We start from the raw sequence: 27,467 nt of genomic DNA, 5'->3' as shown, positions 1-27,467 counted from the left end.
TAAATGGACATGGACACTCACAGAAATGCAAATATGCTTTCTCCTGCTCTTTCCACACACTTATTACAACACACACTGACATATACACACACATTCAGGATGATCCAGATTGATTGGTGTTGGTGATAAATGCAGCACCTGTTCTCCTGTGGGAGTCTTTGACTCTGCTGTTAACATAGTGTTGAGGGCCGATAATTACTATGTGTACCATCCATCTCATGTGAACTCTGCCAAATGGATGTTACATCACTGCTGGTCGCCACCATCACCATTGTTACCTGCCCCAATCCAATTTCTTCATGAGCAACACACAGAGCTTCAACACACATTGTCTGGGTGGAGGTCTACTGTTGTCTACTGCTCTGATTCCAATGTAAAACAGTCAGTTAAATCAATGTGATCTCACTGCAATGGGTCTAATCTTTGTGCTGAATGTATGAAAAACCAAATGCAGTTTAAAAACATTAAACCTCTAAATCTTTGTTTGTATAGGAATAGTCTAAATACATTTAAAAAATCCCCAGATTAGCACGTGGGGAACATTTTAATCAGTTATATTTAATGATACAGTTATAATTTTACAGAACAGTTTATCATCATTTGGCAGGACGACACACTCAATCAACTTACCAAATGATAAAATGAACTGAGAAATCAATAACTGAGCAATTAATCAATTATGTAAAATGTGTATTTTTTAATGGTTTGACATCTGTTTGATATATTTAGTGTATAATATATGAAAAAATATGTAATAAACACAAAATAAAACTAAAATTACTAAAGTGATGAAATGATTTGTAATGAGGTTGAAATTAAATTACTCTTAATTTTTTTTTAACAAATTAATAAATTAATCAGCTATCTTGACAATCAATAAAGGATTTTAGTAATTTTTCAAACAACAATGCAAAAAAATCTGGTTTATTTTCTCACTTAAGAGGATTTTCCTCTTTTCTTTGTGTAATGTGACGGCAAAGTAAATATCTTTGAGTTACTGTACAGCCGATCAGACAAAATTAAGGTTTTCAATCTTAGCTTGGGTTTTAGGACAGTTTGATGGCATTTCTCAATCTGACATTTTTTATATTAAACGATTAGTCGGGTAATCAATAAACTAATCTGCAGATCAATTGATCATGAAATTAACCATTAGTTGTTAATATTAGTGTCCTGTTTTAGATTTTTCAACTGGCTTTTTTAAATTTCTCTGCTGAAATGCTAGTCAAGCATTCCCCAGATGTTACAGATCTTATTATTGGTTAAAAGTTTTGCATTATTGAAAGAGAGTGTTCACAGTCAGCATATGAAATCATGAGAAGAGGGTAAAACAGAGATATTTTTTATCCTCACCTCAATCAATAATCAGACTTAAATGGCAGGAAAGTGAGGAAGTCCTTCAAATGCTCAGAAAAACTGAAATTTGAACGTCTACATTTCTATGACAACTGAGGAAACTCCATCTGCTGATGATTGTATCATATGATGAAAAGCTGCTTGTAGTGTCAGTTGGTATTTCGTTTAACCAGAGTAATCCACACCTTTCCACATAATAACCCTCCACAGGTGAGGCTCCGTCAGCACTTGGCGGCTGCCAGGTAAGGAAGACGTAGTCCTTGTTGACATCAGATACCTGGACTGAGAGAGGAGAGGCAGGACCTCCCACCACCGCAGCTGATGCATCTGAGGACAGATGGGAGACAGTCTATTAGAGAAAAGATGAGGAATCAAACAAAGACATTAACCCCAGGTGGAAATGAAGTGGAAAGTTGATGAGGCAAGATGTAGAAACAAGACAGGATGATGGAGAGAAAGTGTGATGAAGTGAGCAAGTAATCTAACTCACGCACTCACAGATAGCAACATAACAATATTTGGGCCAGAGAATGAAGGTGATGGCTTAGACAAGAGGAAGTAGAGGGAGGTCACTACACACTACTGAAGCTGAAACAATTAGTCAATTAATCAACTGGTTGAATCTACAACTATTTACCTACTATATGTCCTTTTTCAAAACAATCCAGCTTCTCAAATGTGAAAATTTACTCATTTTACCTTTTTTTTAAATATCACTATAAATTTGATTTTGGACTTTTAAACCCTAAAAGTTCCTTTCTATACTTATTTTAAACTATGTAAAATGACTCTGGTGTGATTGATATTTTGTATAACATGGTTTTCCCACATAAAAAAAAAGAAACCACAAACTACTTTCTGGATCAGGATCAGGCCCTGACTGATTGGGACTGCTGCTGCTTGCACCAGGCTGACAGGTGAGCAACAGAGCATACCAAGATTGTTAGCAGAGGAAACATCGGAGAGACTCAGCCAAACATATTTCAGCCTCAGTCAGATCCAGACTCAGGAGTTCAAAATCGGCAACTAGAAGACGTATCCGAACAGTAAGCGTAGTTAAATGGTTATGTTGTTGTTAGCTTGTAACTGGCAGTGGCTGACACAGTGTTAGTGGCTGTGATAATGCAAACACCTGCTCTCTGAACTGACAAGGTTTTGGTGAGCAGTGAAAGAGCAGAGTGTATCAACATAGTTAGTGGAGGAAACATTGGAGAGACTTAATGACATGTTTGAGCCTCAGTCTGACCCACTCAGATGACTAGCAGACATTTCAGAATGGTTAGCGCAGTTAGCATCTTTATTTGTTTAAGTTGTTTGTTAGCTTGTAACTGGCTGTGGCTGACGCAGTGTTAGTGCAAGTTGAAGGGATTGGTTCTGCGGGTTATATGACATATGAATTCCAGGCTGTCTGAATCCGTTTTGTGAACATTTACTAAACAGTCAGGAGAAAGACCTGAGCCAAGATTTTATAAAGAGATTCATCTGACATTTAAGCATTTGCATGCACATGTTTGGTCTAGTACATGTTAATTCCTGGTGTATGTGCAGACCATGCTCATGAATGATTCAGTGCATACTATATTGTGACTATGGCAGATAAAATGCAATATATACTTGAGTGTGTACTGGTATCATACTGGAACACACACATGTGCCAAGGATCCCTGCAGAGCTGCCCAGACATAGTTCAAATGTTTGATGAGTCAAGCGGGAGTTATTCTGTGGTGTATTTGCATGCTGCAAACAATGTTAAAGATACTGCAGAACAGCTTGATTGATGGTGCAATTTCCCCGTATGAATCAGGGTAGTTTGCTGACAGGAAATTAAAGTAGAGCCAAAATCTGGTGAATACAAATGAGCAAAGGTTTCAGTCAAAATACAATTTATCCAGCTTGGAACAGCAAATGAATCTATCCTCAAAATCACAGGTACTTCTGTATACAAGGGTCTCATGGTCACCCCTAAGCATTTGTCTGGTTCTTTTCAAACACTGCATGGACTGAGTGGATCATTTTTAAATGAAGAATATCACTTAAAAGGCAGATTAGCAGGCTGTTTTGAGAGGAAATTTAGTATCTGAGGAGTTTCTGATGTGATCTGATAGATATTTGCAAGCATGACATAGTGTCATTGAGATGGTGTATAAAGACCACCTGCTCCTGAAGCAGCAGCTGAGGTAGTGGTAAAGTAATTCATCTGCAATATGTAGTAATGGTAGCAGCTGAAAATAAATTGACATTTGTTTATTCATTTATTTGGATCCCCATTACCTGTTACCAGTGCATATACAGAATGCATTTACATTAAAATAAAGTAAAATAAAAAGTTTACAGGACAAGCTTGTCTTATAATCTGCAGTATTACTGCATACACACTGCAAGCAACAGTATAGTATTAAACAGTCACACACTGGAATTCATTGTGTTTTGGTCCATGTATAAAAATATAGTTTGAATAGTGAAATAAAATAAAATGAAATTTTGGGAAATACAAGGCAGTGATGTTCTGGTGTCTCTGTTGGACTCAAAATGCACTGCCAAGAAACTACCTATAAAACCTCAATTTATTGTTTACACTTTGGTTTTTTGTACAGCCTCAACAAACCAGATGTAACTTAATGTTAATAGCAATGTTAGTTTGGAAGCTTTAGAGATGCTGGTAGGCAGGTTTTGTTGCCTTTGGACAGAGCCAGGCTAGCTCTGTTTTCAGTCTTTATGCTAAGCTAAGCTAATAGGAAGCTGGCTATATATTTACTGTAAAGGCATGAGAGTGGTATCTTCTAACATAACTCTCAGCAAGAACGTGGATAAGCATATTTTTCTAAATGTTGAACTAATCTATTATCTTTCAAAAAACTGTTGTAACACGAAGTCTACTTAAACGCCTTTCCCAGGGTTTTCAGTCATCTCACTGTTTTCATCGGTGGATGGAGTTTGCTCAGTTGAGCATGTGACCTGTGAAGCTTCAGTCCTCATGACAATTCAGCAAACTCCTCTTATTGGAGACCATAAGATGCAGTTGAAAGCATCATTTAAGAATAGTAAATGAACCATATGTTAGTTGCCAAACTAGTCTACTGCTTCCAAGGTGCAGAACTGACCTTGACACTTGACATTTTGTTGCATACACAATTAATACCAGTAAAATCTGGTATAAAAGAAAAGAAACCTGATGTTTTATAAGCTATTTCTTTATAATTATACCATTTAAAATCCTACATAATTAATAGAGGACCAAAATAGCTACAGTATTCACATCAAAAGCATTAATAGCCTACATGGATTCTAATGTGTTGCTAAAATCTCAGAATAGGGGTATCAATTTGAATAGAAACCTCACCTTTGACATAAACAAAAGCACTGTGTTCCTGGGTTGCATCCCAAGTCTTCAGCCGGGCAGTGTAGACACCTTCATGCTCCTTGTGTGCAGCCCTTAAAGTGATGGAGGCCTTATTGTCAACTGTCTTAATGTCCACAGTGCTGGACTGATGCAGCTGTACACCTGGAAAATGAAGAAAAAGAAACCTGCACCTATCTAAATTGCAAAAATAATCATAAATAAAATTAGTAATACTACTAAAATCAGGCTTATGTGATTCATTTTTTTATAGTACCTACCATCTCTGAACCAGCTGACATCCTGCTGGAAGGGCAGCAGAGGTGAGGTAAAGGTGCACTGCAGGGTGAGGCTGTCACCCTCCTTCACCCATGTTGGTGGGAAGGAGGTGCCAAACTGGGCCTCCTGCTCAAGTTTCAAGGCTAGAGAGAAGAGGAGGACAGAGTTGGGAGGTACGAGTGAGGATGAAAAGGAAAGGGAAGGATAAGAAATTATGTAAACTGAGAAGAAAGAAATATGTGGTAAACAGGAAGAAAACTGGGAGACTAGAAGTAAAAAGGAAGGGTGGATTAAGAGAAGCATCAATATACTATACACATATTCACTTTCCTCACTGGCACAGGGCAGAGATAAAATTGATTTCTAAAAGATCAGACCACTGCAGACATGGCCCAACTGCAACAAAAAAATATTCCAGATGGTAATAATTTTGGCTGGATGTTGTACTAGAAAATTGAGCAGACCTGGATCGCTACAGAGTGAAGAAGCACAACGGGTAAAGAGGAGAAGAATTGGGAAAGCAGGGATGTACAGGAGGTAAGTGGCACGCAGGAAGCAGTATGCTGATTTCTGATTATATAAAATGAGAGCTCATTCCATCAGTATTTCCCAAAATCTGTCACCAAATGAAAAAAAAGGTCTCTGATGTCTCTATACCACAAGTACCTTTGTGCTATGACATCAGTTTCTCATTGTTCTCTGCAAGCTGGCAGTAACAGGCTCTTCCTTACTCAATCTCTTTCACTAGTGACAGGAAGTGAAACTGAACAAAGCAAATCATAGGAGTTTAATTAACTAAAAGAGACCATCTTATGCAGACTGGCACAGCCATAATAGACAAAGACCCTCTGCTTCATCCATGAGAGCACAGAGACAAAGGACAGTCAGGAGAGGCATCTCCTGAATGGACAGCAGAAAAGCTGAAGATGTGATTTTTTTTTTTTTAAGTGAACAATTCCTGACAAGTTAGTCCTTCTGCTGCTATTCTCTCACTTCACTCAAAGCACTGAAGCAAATACAGTCTGAAAGTGACAGATATGTGTGCCAAGAGGTCTTGTCAAATCCCATTCTCAGGGATGACTCTGAGAGACTGACATTTTTCTATAATGATCTAGTTCTGCTTAGCAGGCCAGACTATCGCAGGGATGTGGCGTAGCTTTATTAAAACACACCACTTAGATCTTTGTTTCCCATCATTCAAATGCTCAAACTCCTGCTTCCCTCAGCACAATGGTGGTGATGATGATGAATTTGCCACACTTGTGTTTTTGTTTATTGAGTGATTTATTCTTGGAAAATATGATCTGCTCCATATGAGACCATCAATTATCAGTTACATAAGAATAAGCACATCTTTGCAGCAAGTGGGCTCTGATTCCATTAAAAGCTGATAAAGCCTCATTCAAAATCACTGCCACTTCATTTCAGTGTACTGGCTGGTAGCACTTCTGAAGAAGCAGCAGTGTAGTTGTAAAAGGTGGGTGTCCACTCAATCATGACCCCAAAGATTAAACCAACTAAATAAACTGTAGAATAAAAAATCCATCCTGACATAAGAAATCAGATGTATGTGGGTTGTTCTCCCCATTTATAATACACCTCTCTTTATAATGCAACACAGCTTGACAGCATCACAAACGGTGGCCTCTGATTGGATTAGATTTTAATGTGACACTGGAGGACACAGCTTTGTAAAGGAATCAAATAACATAAGCAATGCTAGGGCTCAGGCCACCAGACTCTCTACTTTAACCCAGTTATATAATTTGGATGCGACAATGAAAGTGACCACACCCAAAATGTGTGTGAAACACTGATTTCTTTGTAAAACATCAAGCTTGCATATAGACTGACAATTACAATTGTGTATCCAAGATGAATCAGGATGCATTGCATTAAGATTAGAAAATAATTTAAAGGTTCATCTTTGTTTTTATTTTCAAATACCAGTAAATGCTGCAGACTATATGGTTCATCAATAACTAAAATATTATCTGATCAGAACTTTGCTTGTCCACATTTAGCAATGAAGTTGGTGAGTAAATGTTTCATAATCATAATCACGAACTGACAGTTATGAGAGCTAAATGATGGGTTTGGGCACAAAAAATTCTTGTGTTACTATATGTGGTAAGCTGTTTGAGTAAGGTTAGCAAAAGATCTTGGTTTAAAAACTACTCAGTTTAAAAAAAGGCAACAGTCACAGAAAAAAAATACTTAGTTAAATTATTGCGTTTACTGTCAAAATAAATTATTGTCGACTGCTGACAGGAGATGGGACATAAACAGCTGTCTCCCTTGTCAAACTCTCCTACTTTGCTGACCTATTCATCCACCCTGAGGATTTGGGCACAGTGACAACATCACATTTCACAGGAATAATTCACTTGGCCACTGGAGGTTCTTGTCAGGTAAACTTAATCAAAGGTTGTTTTCAGTGCATCTGAATGACCAAATGCTGTTTTCCTTGTGAAAAGTGTGTTGTAATTCTAAGTTGAATAGCAACATAATTGAACAGCAAGTCTGATCAGATACTGAAAAAGTTCTGGATGAAAATGTCCTGCTCCCACACATGATGGAGGCTAATCCAGGCCAAAGAATCACACGGCTAAAATGATGCACCACAGCTAGGAGCAAAACTGAATAAATCCCCTGCTGTCCCTGGAATGAAATATACATGACTGTCAAGGCTGCTCATTTGGAAGCAAGTCTTTCCACAGCTATATCAACTATCCTCTGTCTTGCCTTAGTGATGCTTCCTGTTTTAATTTGAAATCTCTCACCTGTTGTGTTTATGGTTGTTTAGCTTCCTGTCCTTGTGTGTTTTGTTCTGCCTTTAAGTTTGGGGCATTCTTTGTGGTCATTAAAGTACCTTCACTGCACCTACCTGCCTTTGTGCGTGTCCGCATTTGGGTCAAATAACCATTGAACTGAACCAGTCTTACATTCGTACATCCACGGACACCCACACAGAAACACAAACTCCATCCTCATATCTTTCCATCCCCGTGTCTCAGTGTTGTGTCTCAGTCTTCAAAGCCACCCAGCCCACCCTCGTCTACTGGTGGAGGAAAGAACTTCAAAGGGTGGCAGAGGAAAATGAAAGGGAACACTTTTCATTAGGCCTTGGCGTGAAACTTACCGGGGGTCTGCCAGCACTCGGAACCAGCCAGGGCTCCTTGATACGCTGAAGCGCAGAGCAGCAGAGCACGACAGATTGCAGAAAGGCAGGGAGGGTCAAAGATGGAGACAGAAACAGAGAATGATATTGTGAAACTGGAGGAGAAATAGATAGAGAGAGAGAGAGAGAGAGAGCAGACAAATCAAATCTAGCAATGCCACATTTATGCAAGTCACATCTAATACTCCCTTTAATCTATTTTTAACAACCAAAAAAGCCTGTGAAATATGGATGGCAGGGAGAAGCCTTGAAGTGTCTCATTAAAACCCTGACCACTTAATTGATCTACAGTGTGAGGCAACTTTACTGCCTGACACTCAGCGCTTTCAAGAAAGGGTGGGTCATTTAACAGGTGCAAAAAAAAAAAAAAACCCACAGTATTAAAATGAATGTTTCTGCCGGAGCTGTAAGGCCATGATGCCCACTATAGATGTTAGTCACCACTACACCCACTGTCCTCATTGTAATTCATTATGCATGAGTGGTGTAATGGGATCTGTTTTTCTGATCATTTTCATCTGGTGTTGATTTTCATCCAAATATCACATGTAAATAGAAACAAGGATAACGGGGGTAGAAGACCGTGCATGGGTGACTAAAGGAGAAAATAGCATTCAAACTAGAGGTCATGGGATCATGTTCAATACCGAATAATAGCTATGAGGAATATATGTATAAGGCCAAGTGGATACATTTTGGATGTATTGTGATCATTCTGAGATCAGAGGTTGTTTTGTTTTTATCTGCAATTTTGAAATTTTACATTTAACATCATTAGCATTATATGTACACCCTTACAATTACTGTTGGCTGAATAAGTCAGTTGGCAGACTATTTCTGGTATCTAAAACAGTATTAGAGCCAGTCAGTTTGAGAGAGATAACAGGTCCTTATCCTGTGTTTTCAGTTCAAACACTGAACTATCTTTTTGTATTCATATAAACTGTCTGTATGTATTGAACACTAATTCACCTTACATCTGCAAAGCATGGTTCTAGTAAAGTCTTATTAGGTCAATCAGTTATCTGTTGCTGGTCTGGGGACACAGTAAAATGGCTTTCCACCTTTGTCTTATCTCATTTTCATATATTCAGAGTGACTTACACTTTACGAGGATACAGTTAGCTCCGACGTCCATTGCAATGTCCATGAACATAGCTCAGAGTTCATGGACAAATGAGATCATTGTGACTGAAGAACTTGCCTGAGAATCGTAATGTTTTTAAGTTTTCTTCAGTATCAAAATAATTCATTGATAGTTGTCTGTACAGACAATGGTACATAGCAAATATGAACTTGTAGTGGGAAATTTGGGGGGGGGTCAGATGTGGAAGCACCTGTGGAAACAAATCGGGCCGCGGGGAGCGGGGGCAGTGGAGACAACCAGCGGAGTCGCTGGTCCCTGAAGCTAACACTTAACTGCTAATTAACGCTGGACAGGTGCTGCTTGTCACCTGCGCTCCTCGGTTCCTGAAGTCTTCCCTGCAGCCACTTGGATATGTTTTATTTACAGCGTCTCCCAAAGTATTTCTACAAACGTTTAAACCGCTCACTTGTGATGTTTAAGGACAGAGACTTGCTGCAATATGATGTTAAGAAGGATGCTGAGGATTGTTTTGACCCAGGAACAGCTTAACTGAACAGCAGGATCCATGCTGGCTCAGCGGATATTGTCCTGAGGCTCCTCGGCACCAGCATCCACTGCCTTCAGCAAAAGGTGAGTAAGAGTACTTTTATTTATTTATTTATTTATTTATTTATTTATTTTACGTTTGGCACTGACTTTGTTTTAGTTTTGTTGCTGCACATTTGTGCATATGTCGCATCTGCATCTGTCTGCTGGTCTGCTGGTGATGCTGAACTGTGGATGAGGGTGTCAGAGTTAGGGTGCACCTACAAGCAGGATATGTGCTTTTCTGTCTTTGCTGTGATGCTGCTGTGCTTGTAGTTGCGTGATCAGACATTTGGTTTATGGTTTGGTCAGTGCACTTGGTCGATTTGCTGTCTCTAAGCTTGTCCACAAACTTTGTTGGACTTAGTTATGCACAAAAACAAAAAAAAAATCAGTTTTGGTCCAGTCCAGTTTTTGCTTCTTGATGTTGGCATTTTGTTGTGTTTTTTTTTTTTTTTTTTTCCATTTAAAGCAAATAATTGTATCTGAACAGAAAAGATGGACGTTTTGTGATTGTATGAATGGGAAAACTATATTCCTGGTATGCAACATAAGTTATCAAAACCAATGTTATGTTATGAATAATTGTGTACAGAATGACTAAGTAAGCTGGATTGTCTCTTCATGCTTGATGTGACGACCCCTGCCACTCTGCCTGCCAGCTCGTTTGTTGTGATCTATGAAGCCTAAACAACAAAGCCACTTGGGGGTCATCAGTATATAATGTTTTGAGTTGTGTGTTGAGTTTCAGAAGATGGTGTAAATGCTGTTTTGGCCTCTACCACTTTAATGTATAAAACTGAACTCGGGCATTTCAGTCTGTGGAAGGAATAGTGTTGCAACCTGATCTTTGTCTTACTGATAATAGTTTTCCAGCAAGGTGGAGCCGATATGAAACATGAAACTACTCACAGTTCACCACAAGTGTTGCAAAGGTCATAGCTTCACCCAGAGGACTCTTGGCTATCGCTTTGTACTCGCCGGCATCATCAGGAGAGCACCTTTTGTAGAGGATATTGCATGTTATTTATTTGCTGTTGAAGTTGTAGCTGCAAGGATATTTCTGTAGAATTACAAAGCTGGGGCCCACACTGCGTATTTGTCTTGCACTAACATTCTTCACTGTGTTGTTTTTGGCTGTTAAAATTACCCCCCAAGATACAACATGATGGTGAGAACAAACAGCACCAACATTTGTTTCTCAGTTCGACAGCCACATTTTATGTAATAACACTTCCTGACCTTATCACAAGCTTAAATGTTTAATTATTTCAGTAATTTTTCAGCCACGCTATCCACGTGCCTTCACACAGACACAGATCATTTTCTGCACTGATTTTCATCCATAATCAGGGATTTGAGATGGTGACCTACCTTCTGATCTCCAGTGAGTTTAGACCAAATTTTTGTTGAAGATTGTAATTCCACGGTTGGTCAGACAGTCTCAGTGGTGCACCATCTTTATACCTGAAGTGAAAAGTAGGATTAAAAAGAGTATTTTTTTTTAAATATCAAAGCAAAAATGAATAACAGGCTATACTTAGGTGGTTCGTGCGCTTGCCTGCTGACGACTTATGCACGTCTTTGACTAATCAAATTTTAGTTTGGCTGAGTCTACAGTAGCCAGAGGGGGCCTTTGATCTCTCATTCTATCTTGTGCGTGGCATTGTTGAGGGCAGACTTTTGTACCTCATTGAGCTTGATGGGTCCCATATGGGATGGTGAAACCTACGAGCCGCAGGTTATCTGGATCTCAGCTTAGCCTCATGAATACCGAGCACACAGTCTTTTCATCAGCTAGTCTCTCAGCAGCTCAAGTATCAAGGTCGACAGTTTGGCACGTTGCCTGAATTAACACAGGTGATTTCATATTAATATGGAGGTCGTTATTCAAGTCAGGGTTGAGAACTGTGGTGTCATGACTCTTGTTTTTTTTGCAAGCAGCTCATGGAGTTTGAGTCTTTTACATTCAGCCATTTACAGGTGTATAACTAATGTACTCCCTTACCTCTCAAACTCAGCTCTAATGCAATGTTAAAATGATATATATCAGAGGTGCACGTTATAATGCACAATATATAGTTGTTCCCTGAAAGTTAAAACTTATGGCCATGAGATGTTTTCTGCTCTAACCTGCTCCAGCCAAACAAGAGACCAAATTAAAAATGACACCAGTCTGTAGTCTGACCCCGGCAATAGATTGTAATAGAAAATTCTTGAAAATGCTTCACAGCAGGGCTATTGAGGCCAAACGAATGAAGTGCCGCAGAGAGTTGAGTTCTTACCACGTGACCTTCGGGGGTGGACAGCCGTGGACGGTACAGGAGAGTTTGACTGTCATGCCCTCCCAGACAGTGTGAGCCCTGAGAGGGATCGGAAAGTCTGGGGCCTTCTGACTCAGACGCTCCAGGTACTTCATGTGGGTAGATGCCTTTTTTTCTGCCTGGAGCATAGAGAGTTCCCAGAAAGGCAAAGTTTATAAATAATAGTTCAGACAAGATGAAAAGTAACATACTGATAAATATATACTGTGTCTTTTTTACTTTCCACAACAAGCATCCAAGTGCTTGCCAAGTCATTAAAATAAAATAAGAGAAACAAATAAACAAAGGAAACACAAAAGTTTGATATAACCTGAATAATTGGATGGAGGTTATGAACTGCAGAAACACTCCAGCAAAGCATTAATATTTTTATCTCAGATATATCACAGTTGATTAAACTAGGTCACCAATGTGACCTTGTTTTCTGTGTTGTATTTTTTAAAAATCCACTCTACAGCTCATCTCAAAGAAACCGCAGATGCTCACTCTGTACGTATTTAATTCAGTGTGCATGAATTAAGAAGGCAAATGTCTAAATAAACTTTGTTTTGTTATTTGCCGAAGAGTCCAAATAACAAACCTTCAAGATTGGAATTTATGCTAAGCCTTCATCACATATCTGTGAATAAATTAGCTTGTGGAAAACTGGAGTTGTTATACTAAATATTAGTTTAAATAGTTTTATTTACCAAACAAGATGGAATTAAACCACAAAGTGCCAGGTAGCTCACATATGATAAACCAGACACAATAATCGGACACACCAGGGGTTGAGTAAACGTAATTAGAAGGGTATTCAGTTTGGTTTAGTGGGTAGAGCATGACGTAGCACAAAGTTAGTGGTTTAGTTCTTATACTGAAAGTGCCATACACTAATTTGGCAAAGCTATTTTAAATTGGTGATTATCAATTATATATGAGAGATAAGATTCTGCACATTTTCAACCAATAATTAATCTCCTCTGCTGCTGTGTTATTGTGTTGACAAAACTGAGTTCAGCTGGGTGCTGTGACCAAACCTTGACTTGTACCTGTTTGCGAAGGGCCATTCTGTCAATTCGTGTGCGTAACACATGCTGGTTCCTGATTACGTCCACCTCCACCTTCTCAGCTTCGTTTCCAAACATGGTCCACTTGTCTCTGTAATACTCTTCCTCAGCAGCCAGAGTTTCGTCCAGAATTTCCCTGGTGGAGCACGGTACAAAGTTTTAAATACAATGACAATTACAATCTTTCACGTCTATATTGGACACAGCTGTTGAACATTCACAGCGCCGGTGGAAAGAGTAAGGGGAATTTAATAAGTGGTCGAACTTCCTTTGGCATTAATAACCTCAAACAAGCGCTTCCACTAGTTATGGATCAGTGCACAACGTTCAGGAGAGATTTTAGACGAATCCTCCTGCAGAACTGTGTTAACATATTCTCAGGGTGTCTGGTGTGAGCAGCTCTCTTCAGGTCATCCCACAGCATCTCACCTGGATTAAGGTCTGGGCTCAGACTGGGCCACTCCAACGGGTGGATTGTCTTTGATTGAAGTCATTCTGTAGTAGATTTACTTTGATGTTAAGGGTCAGTGACCTGCTGCATCACCCAGCTTCTACTGAGGTACCACTGGCAAGAAAGCCAAGCTGACATTATCCTGTAAGATACCTAAATAAACTTGGGAATTCATTTTCCCTTCCATGATGGCAGGCTGTCCAGCACCAGAGGCAGCAAAGCAGGAGCGAATCATGATACTCCCTCCACTGTACTTCACCTTTTGTAATGATGTTTTCTTGTTAGTAAGCAGTGCCCTTTTAGGTAGACTCGCTAACAGACATGTTAATCAGTTCCAATCACTATATTAAGCCTTTAGCTGTTACTCTGAGCTTCATTTTTACTAGAGATGGGCCCGATCTGATTCTATATTAGTATGGGGTCTGATATTGACGTCATTCACTATTTGGATATTGGACGGACAGGGCCGATCCACTTACTGATCCAGATTCCATTCCACATCTTAACATGAACCCACGGCAACTTCAGTGTGTAACTGAGTGGGCAAATAACGTTAGCTGTTGTCTGTTGACAAAAATGTTGTTTTATTGGAGATATTTTAGCCTGGAAACACCAAAAAGTAAGACAGGTACTTGTAATGTGTGTAAAGCCAGCGTGCCGAGGGGTGGAAGTACGGTCATGTTGTACAATACCACCAATTTAATTGGTTGCAGAGGTTGCAGAGGTTTGACATGAAAGAGTACCAGGAGTTCATGCTAGCCAAGGGACAAGACGACACCACCAGGCAGCAGACTCTCGCTGATGTTTTCCAGAAATGCGATAAACTTCCAGCAGGCAACCCAGAGGCTAAAGGGATTACAGAGAAGTTGCTCAACTTCATTATACTTGATGACCAACCATTATTTGTCATATAAAATGTGGCATTTTGTGGCCTTTTGGACCACCTAGAGCCCAGGTATAATCTGCTATCCAGAAAATACATTTCAGAGATGGCTATACCCGAACTATACAACTATACAAGCGGCGCAGGTAGGTAGAAGATGTTAAAGCCATGAGCATCACAACTGATATTTGGACCTCGGATGTCAGCCACATATAACAAATAAATTCCTTTGCAATGCATTTAAATTCAGTGCATTTGTGTATATTTTTTGCTCTTCTAATGAGAAGTGCTGTGTGGTTTATTTTAGCTTCATGTTGTAACCTTCAACACAATACCAACAATAACAATAATATTAAAGGAAAAAGAGCTCTGTATCGGTATCTGCAGTTGTGTATTGGAATCGGATCGGAACTGAAAAAATGTATCGGCCCATCTCTACAGAGTACCAATTCATAAATGTTACTGAACAATTGTAAGTTTGATATACACATTTGAAGAGTTTTGTGCAGCAGGAAATGTTTTTACCAAGGCCTGACAGGAATTAAGCGAAAATTTTGAGTGGGGTGTCACAACAACCCATACCTCCATCAGAGGAGGTGACAAGAGCAAAGACAGCAATTTAGACAAAGGTTTGTAACAACAGGGGTCGACCTTTGAGAGAAACAAAACAGCAATTTTACATTGATTTTTTTGGCACCTAAATGTTTCACTCTGTCCCAGTCTATTTACAGACAAATGCTACTTTTATGATATTTGGCAGTTTGTCATTTAAAAGGCTCTGTGAAGAGGTTGGTGGTTTGCTGCTCCATTTATGCCTCGTGTCATTTCACATGAGCGCCACCCTCACCCAGGTTGATGAGTGAAATATCGAGCCTGGCTGCCGCTGCTGATTCACATCACAGTGAAGAGATGCAGTGCTCGTACTCTCATCAACTCTCACATGATGACAGGCACCACTCCAGGAATCCTTCAGGTGTGGACAGTTCAAAGCGATCCGGTGTTGCCAGCTGTGTGACATCTTTGACTTCTCTTTCATCTGGTTTGTTGTCATGGTGATGGCAGGTGGTTGTGATAGTCTATTCACTCAGAAGAAACAAGTTTTTACTTTTCTTTGCCGGGGCAGCATGGTGGCATAGTAAGTAGGGCAACTATCATAACTGTGGACTGAGGTTCAGGCTTGTTTGTAATTTGCATCCTTGCTATATGGAGGTGATCAAACTACACAGTGAATCTCTACTTGTTTGAGAGCTGCTGAGCCTGCTCCCTGAGCTCATTGTAAAAGCTATTAAACAAGACAGACATCAGTGAAACCCTTTGGTAGTCCATCCATATGTGCTGTGCATGGAATCACACATTGTCCTGTGTCTGTGCATTTCATCCATATGCATGGAAGTATACACAGTCCAACATTCACATTCATGAATTTTGCCTGACTTTTAAATACAATGTTTTAAAACCCCTCTCTCTCATTGCCTGAGGGGTGTGTATCCTGAACTGTCTTTTGATTGACAGTCCCCAGGGCTTAATTATTTGAACATGTACTTCACACACACACACACACACACAGACACACTGCCACAACAAACAGAGACAGAATCTTAAATATTCACAAACACTTCTCAGAGCTTTGATGGCCAGTAGAGCACGAATGGCCTTACAAATGTTTGTGATAATTCAATGAAATGTACAAATGGCATGAATAAATATGCAAGTAAATACACGCATGCATAGATGCGTATGCACTCAAACTTGCGCCCAGAAACACAGTTTTGACTTTTTCTGCCACAGGCACATTTAGTAAAGTGTGTGTGCCTGTCAGTGTTTTTAATCTGTGTGGGCTCAGACATTTTAAGCCTTGAGGGAATGAACCGCTGGAACACATCAAGTCAGCGGGTATGAGAGGGTTTACGGCTTAATTATTGCTCCAAATGGAAATTTTGAATATTTCTTATTGGTATGACGAACAGCAAACCCCTCCTGCCAAGAAAAACCAGGGATGCATGAGTCAGCTGCATAATTTACATGTTATCCCCTACGAGAAGAAGATAGTGGAGAAACCATTATGGGAACCAGATAGTAGATGTGCAATTGGCACCACGCATGCCAGCACACAAAGATATAGCGCATTCATTTCCACACAAATCAAAATAAATGTCATGCTCCCCCATCTTGCAGCACTCAGGCCTTCCAGAAATAGTGTGCCAATCCTCGAGAGCTTTCAACTTCATCCTTCCGTCTTTCCTCTCTCATCCTGGGAGGAGTCAATCATCTCCTGCATCACTAGGTTTTCAGCTAGAAATATCCATCCACACCATATTCGTCTCAGCACTTCAGAGGGAGATGAGACTTTTAGAATTAGAGCTAAGCATGTTAGCGGATGGGATAGACAGTCGATGATGAGATGGAGGTTTGTGGCGGTGGCATGGGAGAGGGCACCCTAATGAGATGCCAAATTGGCAGGGCCACATCGCTGCAGCTGAGGCTCATTACTGTCAGATGTGTTTTGTCTTTTCAAGAGGGTGTGATTTCGCCGTCAATGACTTCTCCCCTTTTCACTCTCCCTCCCTGGCAACTCTGTCTCCTAGTATTGCTCTTCCTCTTCACTTTTCATAGTGACCTCTTGTCCATCCATCTATTTACTGTCAAAGCCAGAGGTTCCTTTCATTGCTTGAAGAAGGGTATATCAGTGGTATTTTTAGCATTGATGAAGTTTGTGAGTCACACACAATAGAAATGTCAAATCCCCTTTGACATGACAAGAGTCTAATCAGGTTCTGGATGAATTGGAGAGAAGGAAAGCAGCTGCTGCTAATCCTCCAAATGTGAAAGTGGTATTGAGCACAGATACTTCGTGACCTAGGCGGGACAAGGTGCCCCTACAGTAGAAAAGGGATTTTGGTAAAGCAAATTATGTCACAAGAGGCTTCCTGTTCTCTGTGACCCGAACATCCCTGTTCTGGGACTTGTTTTTAGATATGTGACATCCTCCTCATGACAGCTGAGCAGTAATTCTGTCCTGGCAACATGGTCCTAAGACACTTAGAAAGTTAAAGATGGCTCATCAACAAAATCCCCTCTGATTCTGATTCTTCATAAGTTAAAGGCTTTCTGACTTTTCAGCTGACCTCCTGTTGATGCTTGATTAAAATAGTGTCTTTACAACAGTCTCCCAGGTTTGCAACTGAATTTTATAATCTGTTAATCTGCTTATTATTTTGTGACTCAGTTTGTCTATAAAACTGAAGAAAGTTGTGAAAAGGTCTGTCACTCTGAAGGAGAGCCCAAGGTGATGTCTTTGAATTACTGTCCTTTGTCTAACCAACAGTCCAAATCCCAAAGGCATTGAATTTACTGTAAATAGAAAATCAGCACATTATCACATTTGAAAAAGTAGAACCAGGAAATGTGTGGCATTTTTGCTTGAAGAATGACTAGATGGTTTTCTGTTGATCGACTAATTGATTTAATCAACTAATATTTCGGCTTCAGTGGGACGCGAGACCCCTTCCTCCTCTCCATCAACACAAATGAACAAGGCTCTGCTGTAATGACTCAGTTGAATGGTTATGGCTTCTTGACATCTGTGAGATAGCAAATGATGGGGCAAGTCCCCAGCTGGCCTTTTACAGACAGACGAGTGAAGAAAGAGGCTTGATTTCTGTTTCTTATTGAGACACTCTGTTGGCATAAAAGCTCTCGAGCTGTCAGTGACTTGCGGGGAAAAGCAGCAGTGAAACTTGAGCCACTCCTCTTTCTCAAATAAAGTAGAGAGAGGGGATGTGGTGGTGAGGTGAGAATATTTGAATTTGCCCTGTGAGGGCATTGATTTGTTGTTGTGAACCTCAGCGATTAAATTTTTATTGTTTTTTAATGTTTTAATAATCTAAACTGGTTCTGTTGAATCACTCACAGTTGCCGGCAGGTACGCTCATCAGTTGTATTAATGTGACTGCACTGGTTTTCTACATTGATCTAAGGAATGCAAATTTGTTGCCCTTTATGACCAAAAATGTGAATCACATTTGCAGGCTGCAAGCATATTAGTCTTGTCAGGGGTGGGCGATGTGACACTATTATAATGTGTGATGATATGAATTTGTAATACCAATTATACCACTGTAGCTATCCCTTAAAAATCTCATGGTGTTGCTGCTCATGTTCTTTGTGGCATAGTTTCAACATTTTGGAAACATTGCTTTGAGATTCTGCTCCATGTTGACATGATTGCATCACATCATTTCTGCAGATTTGTCAGCTGCACATTCATGCTGCCAATCTCCTGTTCTACCACATCCCAAAGGTGGTCTATTGGATTCAGATCTGCTGACTAGGGAGGCCTTCAAAAGGATGATTGCTTGATATTAAGGAGCCCAAAAAAACACCACCAGCCTTGAATGTTGACACAGGGCAGGACGGAATCACTGAGAAAGCAGAAATCCAGATTCATGAGACCAGGCTATGTTTTGTTTTGGTGAACCTGTGCCCACTGCAGCCTCAGATTTCTGTTCTTGGCAGACAGGAGTGGAACCTGATGTGGTCTTCTGCTGTTGTAGCCCATCCACCTCAATGTTCAACGTGTTGTGCATTCTGAGAGGCTTTCCTGTCAGCTCCAACCAGTCTGGCCATTTTCCCCTTTTCCTCTCTCATCTACAAGGCCTTTTCATCCACTGAACTGCTGCTGACTGGAAGTTTTTTGTTCTTCACATCATTCTGAGTTAAAACTCTAGAGACTGAAGTGTGAGAAGTTCCCAGGAGATCAGCAGTTTCAGAAATACTCATGCCAGCCTGTCTGGCACCAACAATCATCTCACGGTCAAAGTCACATATTTTTTTTTCCCCCATTCTGATGTTTGATGTGAACATTAAGTGAAGCTCCTCACCTGCATCTGCTTTTTTTCATACATTGCACTTGGCTGATTGGATAACTGCATGAATGAGCAGGGGTACTTTTTGTGTGTGTGTGTGTGTGTGTGTGTGTGTGTGTGTGTGTGTGTGTGTGTGTGTGTGTGTGTGTGTGTGTGTGTGTGTGTGTGTGTGTGTGTTTGACTCTTGTGCCTCACCATGTCCTGTGGCGGAGCGAGTTGTCCATGTTCAGGATCTCCTTGACGGACATCAGGTCAGCGGGGATGATGGGATAGAAATCAGAGTAGGAAGCTTCTTCATCACTGTGAAATCCAGAGAACATTTGGGAAGAAAAATAAAACAAAGCCTATTAACAAAAGATATCTTGAATATCATCAAATGACACAAGTGAAAGATGGGTATCTTCCCTTGTCATCCTTTGCAGGTATTTATTCTGTTGATGGAAGGATTAAGTGTTGATATTAGCATGTCTATTCATTTTGTCATGGTTTATGGCACATTATCCAATCTTAAGTTCATCAGACCATTACGCTCCTCTGCCACTAGAAAGCAGCAGTGATTCTCCTGCTGTCTGAACAGCAGAGGAGGCCATACGTCAGAGAGAGCTCCAGTAATGCATGCCATCATAATGCACATGAGGTTTAATTTATTCACACACTCCAGGGATTCAGTTTAAAGCTGACAACTCTTATGTCTTATCCAGACAGAAAACTTTAATGGATACATTCAGTCTCCTTTTCCTGTTGTGAAGAACTAGCGATATAAACAATGATGAACCAAAAGTCAAACTGAGCAACATAAACTGCTAAGAAGTGAGAATCCATGAAAGGCAGACGCTCTTTGAAATATGATGGCAGTGTTGTTTGTCGCACTAATACCCTCTGTCAGTGCAGCTCAGGGGTAAGCGTCCAAGTGCGGTTCATTGTGTGGAACAGCAGATTTGTCACTACGCAGTATAATCACACACTCCCGTGTTGTCTAAAATCTTACGATGGGATTTACAGATTCAGATTCAGTTCATATTCAAATAAAAAAAGTCCAAAGTGCTTGCCACTTGTGTTACACAGCTACTGTGCATGTAGTCTGTCTGAGGAGTGCACTCCTTACCGAACCATAGCCCAGGTTTTTATCTGTTAAATCTACTGGTTGCCTCCCATGTGTAAGGTGCTAATCCAGCTGACCTGTTTTCTCTCAACAGTGTTAAATGTTATGACCATAATCAGCTGCTTCTGCTCTGAAAGAGTGTTCCTCTTTTTATTGACTGGTGAACAAACACACACGCTATTGTCTATCGGGAGCTTATATAATCAAGAGGAACAGGGGCTGCTGACAAGAGCTCAAGCAAATGGTGACAATGTAGTGTTTATGAGCCAAAGGGTTTTGGATCTAATCCAATGGGTTGTTCATGGTACAATGGCAATTATAGTTGTTATGGCACTGTAGCATGAAATAGTCCACAATGTGCCTGGGTCCACTGGTGGTAGAGCTGTTTGTGTAGTTGATCTCACTCCGCACACAAAGTGATTTTAGTTGATGTTTCTTTCTTTTCAGCATGGGAACAGTCATACACACACACACACACACACACACACACACACACACACACACACACATATAGACAATAGGCACACATAACCCTACACTAAAGCACAAGCTCTCCATTTAAAGCAGCAACAATAAACTGAGCTGACCTTTTCCATGTGCATCCCATAAAGAGGAGAGGGGTTTGTCGTTGGCAACAAGGTCACTTGAAGCAGTGACGTTGAAAGGCATTTTTGTAACAGGAGAAGCATAAATTTTTGCTCTCCTTTTATCCCCAGACAACTAATACACTTTTAACAAGAGCAATTACAACCTCAGTGACGGGTTATTTAAAGTTGAATGCTTTCCTTGTTCTTCGTGTATTATTAGATCTATATTTACAGTATCCTTTGTTCCAATGTTGAAGTGTAGTACATAGCAAAACAACACAGCTCATTTGAAAAAAAAATCTCATAGTTTCTGTGCCAGAACTGTATATTTACCCAGGTGTGTATTACTCTCCCAACTACCGTTGCTGCTACCACCTAGCCTCAGGCAATACTTTCAACAAGCCATCTTACAAATGGCAATGCAAATTGACATGACTTCTCGTTTTCTTTTGTTTGTAAGCTGGGAAATTTCCCCATTTCACAGCACTCAGGACAACTTCTGCTTTTCCTGTCTTATTTTGCTTTTTTTTTTCTCCTTTGTTCAGGTTCCCTCTGAGTGTGTGCCGAGGGGCTTGGGCCGTTGAATAATGTAGTGCGGGGCCTGCAGCTGGGCAGTATCGCTCAAGTACAGCCCATAGACATATACACACTGGGACAAAAACACTCAGAGCCTGCCTATGAACAGGAACAAGCGCACACATGTTCACCCACACACACACGGACACTTAAGAAAGAGATGATACTGCCACTGTGTGCAGGAGAATGGAGGTTGTGCGTTTATGTGTTTGTAAACAACAGGCTTCCTCAAAATATTAACTTGTTGTAACCAGCAGGAGGAAATAAAAAAGAGGAAACCTCAGAGAGGCTGGATGATCCATGCTCATTTCTGTATACAAGCCAACAACTTGTACTAAGAATAGTCATACTCTGTGAGCTATTGTATAAGCAAGAAAAGTTGGATTTCAAAGTGTTGCTGTTATTTAGTAGTTTTGTTTGCTAAACCTACCTAGAGTCTCTCTCTCTCTCTCTCTCTCTCTCTCTCTCTCTCTCTCTCTCTCTCTCTCTCTCTCTCTCTCTCTCTCTCTCTCTCTCTCTCTCTCTCTCTCTGTCTCTGTCTCTGTCTCTGTCTCTGTCTCTCTGTCTGTCTCTCTCTCTCTCTGTCTCTGTCTCTCTCTCTCTCTCTGTCTCTGTCTCTCTCTCTCTCTCTGTCTCTGTCTGTCTGTCTCTCTCTCTCTCTCTCTGTCTCTCTCTCTCTCTCTCTCTCTCTCTCTCTCTGTCTCTCTCTCTGTCTCTGTCTCTGTCTCTCTCTCTCTCTCTCTGTCTGTCTCTCTCTCTCTGTCTGTCTCTCTCTCTCTGTCTCTCTCTCTCTCTCTCTGTCTCTGTCTCTGTCTCTCTCTCTCTCTCTCTCTCTCTCATTCATTCATATATATATATATATATATTTTCTTGTTTCTATTTTAAGAGATGTGACCTCTAAGATCAACTGAACTAAGCTTGATGGCATAATTGCTTATTTTCATTGTCCCTAAGGAGAAAAATGGGTCCACATCCATTCATTCAGCGATGAAGATTGCACACCCACAGGTTAGCCTAATTCAATAACTCACTGCAGCAGGGGGGCAGTGAAAATGAAGGCAAATTTGACTTAAGACTGTTAGAGAATTAATTCATATTAGATCTCAGTGCAGTTATCTGGGAGCACTAGTGTGCCTGCTGTGTGATTTTTTTTTTTTTTTTTTTTTTTTTATTTATTTTTTTCTTGTCTTCTACAACAATACAACTGGACAGGTCTACTATACATGAGGTGTAAGAGGACACCTAAATATCCCCCTACTCGTACATCACTGTTACTTCACTTTTAGATAGTTAAGTCATCATGCAAATTTTTACACATGGCCGTGGTGGAAAGGCTGGTAATGGGGGCTGACTTTAGATTAATTCATGGTTTACATGTGTGTGGCCGCGAGGGTCCTTGTGATGTCAATTTCTACACTACAACTGGTCGACCGCACATGTGCTAGAAAAGTAATCTGGATGCTCGATTGTGTACTATGTATTTTCCCATTCTTGGTCCTAATCTTGTTAAGCAGTCACACACACAGTTTCACGCAGCTTTTTCATGCTATTTAGCCAAATCTATGTGCCCAACTCCTAATGTTTGCATAACATTAGTGGATAGAAACACTAATCTGCCTTTTCTTTTGCCAGTTTTCTGGAAATTCATTTAAAATGTAACCTAATTTTCTATTGAAGTGAGACTCAATGAAAAAAACAGTCTCAACTTGCGGCCCTTTTAGAAGTGGAACTTTGAGTCATATCACATGATCTTCATCAGCAGATGGACTTTATCCAGTTTTACAGTCATTGAATTGTAGTTGATTTTTGGATGTCCTTATCCATGTCGGCATAGACGTTGTGACTCCCAGTTCATCCTTGAATTTGAGATTATTTTGTCAGCTGCTGTTTAAGCCAACATTGACAAGAAACCTTAACAGTACTCATGCGTACACTGACATTATAAAATACACTAATGATTATCCATGTTGCTGGTTTGAATATGACATTATTTTGTAGCTTATTTTGAGAGCTGCTCTGGCTTAAAATGTTGTGTAGTGCAATTCCATTTGCTGCTGTTTGCATTTGTCTGACAAACCACTGGTTGACTGCAACACCTCCAGTTCACTGGACTGAACTTTTCAACTAATATCCACACTACAATAACATTGCTACCTGCAGAGTAATTCAGCTGCAACTGCACACATCGCTGTACACGTTTATTTAGTGCCTTGCTCCACCCATTGATGTGTGCACATGTATCTCTCACCAGAGTGAAGCTATACAAGGGAAAAGACTGAAATATAACACTGACTTATTGAGAAACACTGTGCATGTGTTAGCCTGATGTGGTTTGATGTGACTTCACTACAGTGGAGTGGGTCTCAGCGACATGTTTGTGGTTACTGTCCGTGAACACATGGTGCTCACAGCGATTGCCAGAGGCCAAGGACATGTACATGAGTGAATGTAATATCTATTGTACACTAAATAAGCAGCCTATCATATGTTTATCTTTTAATAAATACTAAATATCATCTGTCAACTGAAAAAACAAATCAGTTGTGATCAGTCAGGAGAGCTTTGTATGTATAATGCAACAATAAATTAATCACGTTCTACTTTATGTTAAAAATGCACATTTAGGGAAAGGATAATGTTCTGTAATGGTTAAATGTAGGTTTACTATAAAGCAACCTTGGCCTTGTCAAGTAATTTATCAATTAATTAGTTCTAAATTATTTTTTTTTTTTAAATAAATAAAGAAAATGTCTATGGTGTGTGATTATATAACCTTAATAATCAGTCTGTTTCCTGAAGTTTGTAGCCTCAAGTGTCTTTTTTCTGATACCAGAGCAGTGACTTGCCTTACTTTGTCTCATTTCAAGATAATTTTTGAAAAATGCCTGAAACAAGAGATTCACACTACACAGGAGTAAAACAGAATTATCTCAACACACTGGAAGGAATTTTCTCTTGTTTTAATTAAAATCAGGGTTATGGGCTGAATATGAGACTTTATGACTTGTCAACTTTTTTTAGTGTCGTAAAATGAAAACTCTGAAGCTACTGCGGAGTAATACTGATTATATAGGTTCTTTTTATTCAGGAAACACAGAGTCAGTGTTGTGTTAAGGTGAGGAGACTGAGAATATAAACAGAAAGCCTTATGATCCCATATTCAAATTATGACAAATACTGTATGGTATTGGTGGCAAAAATGAATGAGCCATTGTCTTGTTCTCCCTAACGAACACCTTTCATGTGACTATATTAAATTAATCTACTGTGAAAACTATAAACTGTGGTTGTAATTTGAGCCCACAATTTTGAATTTTTATTAGTTTACTTTAGTGAAACAGTGTTTTTCTTTAGTTTTTTTTTTTTTAAAGGATAACACAATATTCAGTTTTTCTCATCGCCATCAAATTGGCAGAGACAGCAACACATTGGATTGTTTCTCAGTACTTTTTGACTTCTCTAACATGTCATTGGCACTCAGACCCAAACCTATTTTTCCTAAAACTGTAGTTTTAACAAATGCTATTCAAAAAGTAGAAAATATTCTGTTTGGTAGGAACTATTTTCAGCAGTGGATTTGGGGCTCTATTGAATATTTACAGCAGTGTGTATGGGGTTTACTCAAAATAAAGTACTGTGCTGTTACTACTTGTATAGGAAGACATCGCCCTGTGAAATGGTGTGGCTCACTGATTCTGTTTCTAAAAGTTCTGGACAACAAAGGTGCTCTATGGCTCAGAGAAATAACCTATAACTGACTACACAGAAAATACCTAGTGGGATTATAAATATCAATTATAGTATATTATTATTGTTGGTTGGTTTTTCTTCTTGTGTGATAAAAATGTGTAATATCATCAGACCCAGTCCTTAAAAATAGAACGCAATATCAGACAGGAAAAAATGAATAAATATATTGCTCTGCCACTGTGTCCTGCTGTATGTCGGTAGTCATGTTTGCACCTGGAAGTGAAGGTCTTCTTCTTGATCTGCGAGGACAGTTGCATGCTGTGAGACATCTGGGATGACTGCTCCTCCTGCTCTCGCCGCATCACCATCCTGGTTTCCATAGTAACCCCCCCAACTGGCACCTGTGGAAGGAGGGGAAACTAGGAGTGGAGGATGCAGAGGTATGTAGGAGGCTGTGCGATACAGGGCCAATGAGAGTCAGTCAGACACTAAAGGCTCTGTAGCCTTGGCTAGAAGCAGAACGACATTATCTTTGTAAGCAGTCAATAGACACTCGTATCCGGAGCAATTAAAAGCTGTATGTTTAATATTATGTGCAGATGAGTTGCCAAATTAATGGCCACTTTACACTGAAGACACTTAAGCCTTGGCAAGAGGCACAACTATTTATTTTGTGCTTTGTATTCAGAAGAGACCTTAGAGCTACATTTCTGCTCCTTTGCTCAGTTGAGAAGGCTAAGTAATGAGTGTTTCACATCGTCGCGGTGCAGAATTGTAAAATCATTCTCCAGCCTCATCTCCAGAGAATTACAATTCAGCCAAAGGGTGTGCTAAGTGTATGCAAAGTGTTAACTGCACCATTTAGCTCTCTGGTAAATTAGTGCTATCTAAAGGGACACAAGTCTTCTGGTATCTTAAAGAGTCTTGGGAACAACTGAAGTGCATGTAAAACCAGAGCATGAAAACATAGTGTTTCTGAATCAGTATCAGCCACCATTACATCCTGCATCAAACACATGTCAGCCTCCTCATTTCCATTTGCAAACAAGTGCCACACACACCTACCATAAGAAGGTTTTTCACTAGAGGAAAATTTGTGGGTGCTGTCTTTAAATATGTAGCTAATTATTTTCATTATTGATCGGTTGTTTATCTTCTCAAGTTATCAATTAATGGGTTGGTCTATAAAACGTCAAAAAATAGCAAAAATTACAGTCCTGTTTTCCCAGATCCCATGATGATGTCTGGTTTTCCGAACAACACTCCAAAACTCAAAGATATTTAGTTTATGCTCATAATATCCAGCAAGTATTTGCATTTGAGAAGCTTCAATTAGTTTTTTTTTTTTTTGGCAATTTTATAAAAAAAAAAAAAAAAAAAGATTTTCAATTATTAGTATTGTCACTGATTGACTAATTGTCTCCACTTTAAGAGTATTCCACAGTGTCTCTTTTGTCAGAAGTCATCCTTTTTTGCACAAAATCTTTTATTTTCACATTTAGGATGTCTTTTTGCTATTTTGATATGAAATACCTCAAGTCATATAAACTACTTTGTGTTTATGTCACGTTTTTTTTTTTTTTTTTCCATTGGAGTCCAGAGTGGTTTTTGGTGCAGATGTGGAGATAAGGCGTGTTTCAGTTCCACGTTAAATGAATCACTCCTTTGTGGGCCACTGAGGTACTAATAATTCATCAGTCAGGGTCCGCCATGCTGGTGCCCACACCCTGCCCATCATTAATCATGTGGCTGCTCTGGGGAAGTGAATGCAGAATGTGCACAACAAACAGAATCAGGTCACAGCTGACTGATGGCTTCATTCGTCCACTCCCAATAGCAACCACCTGTGTAAGTGCCACAAACAAGTGTAATGTATTATTTCTTCTCATCTCCTTCACTTACATTGTTGAAAACAACAGCAAGTTAGCTAAGAGGCTAACAGGCTAGCGGTTCCTCTGTTGCTTTTTTGTTGTGTGGCTTACTGTTGTGAAAAGGCAGAGGTTTGTTTGAACGCTGTCAATGGAAGGTCGAAGACTGGCACATTAAAATTGATCAGTCTCCATGGGTAGGCCAGATCCTGGGCCCCTGCCGGGAGGAGAGCAAAAGCAAAGCGGT

At 39.9% G+C, this 27,467-nt stretch overlaps 1 protein-coding gene across 2 annotated transcripts in view; it reads right to left on the bottom strand.

Annotated features, from left to right (window-relative positions):
- The window catches only part of myom3 (myomesin 3), a 59,213-nt gene extending 32,467 nt beyond the window's left edge, over positions 1–26,746 (bottom strand). Inside the window, exons 1-10 of one of the 2 annotated variants that reach the window (XM_071469919.1) lie at positions 25,626–26,746; positions 19,593–19,697; positions 13,181–13,334; positions 12,111–12,268; positions 11,200–11,292; positions 10,738–10,826; positions 8,115–8,159; positions 4,975–5,115; positions 4,697–4,858; positions 1,542–1,683 (exon numbers count right to left, since the gene is read on the bottom strand). In XM_071469919.1, coding sequence (XP_071326020.1) covers positions 1,542–1,683; positions 4,697–4,858; positions 4,975–5,115; positions 8,115–8,159; positions 10,738–10,826; positions 11,200–11,292; positions 12,111–12,268; positions 13,181–13,334; positions 19,593–19,697; positions 25,626–25,732 — 1,196 coding nt within the window. In that variant the 5' untranslated portion in view covers positions 25,733–26,746. Of the gene's footprint in view, positions 1–1,541; positions 1,684–4,696; positions 4,859–4,974; positions 5,116–8,114; positions 8,160–9,257; positions 9,384–10,737; positions 10,827–11,199; positions 11,293–12,110; positions 12,269–13,180; positions 13,335–19,592; positions 19,698–25,625 lie in introns of those variants that run through there. The other variant, XM_071469920.1, reaches the window with a different exon arrangement.
- Positions 26,747–27,467: the final 721 nt, after the last annotated feature.

Source organism: Trachinotus anak, unplaced genomic scaffold, assembly GCF_046630095.1.
Source record: "Trachinotus anak isolate AG129_WGS33_773 ecotype Australia unplaced genomic scaffold, CSIRO_AGI_Tana_v1 ptg000032l, whole genome shotgun sequence".
NCBI lineage: Eukaryota > Metazoa > Chordata > Actinopteri > Carangiformes > Carangidae > Trachinotus > Trachinotus anak.
This window is presented reverse-complemented; position numbering and strand designations above follow the sequence as displayed.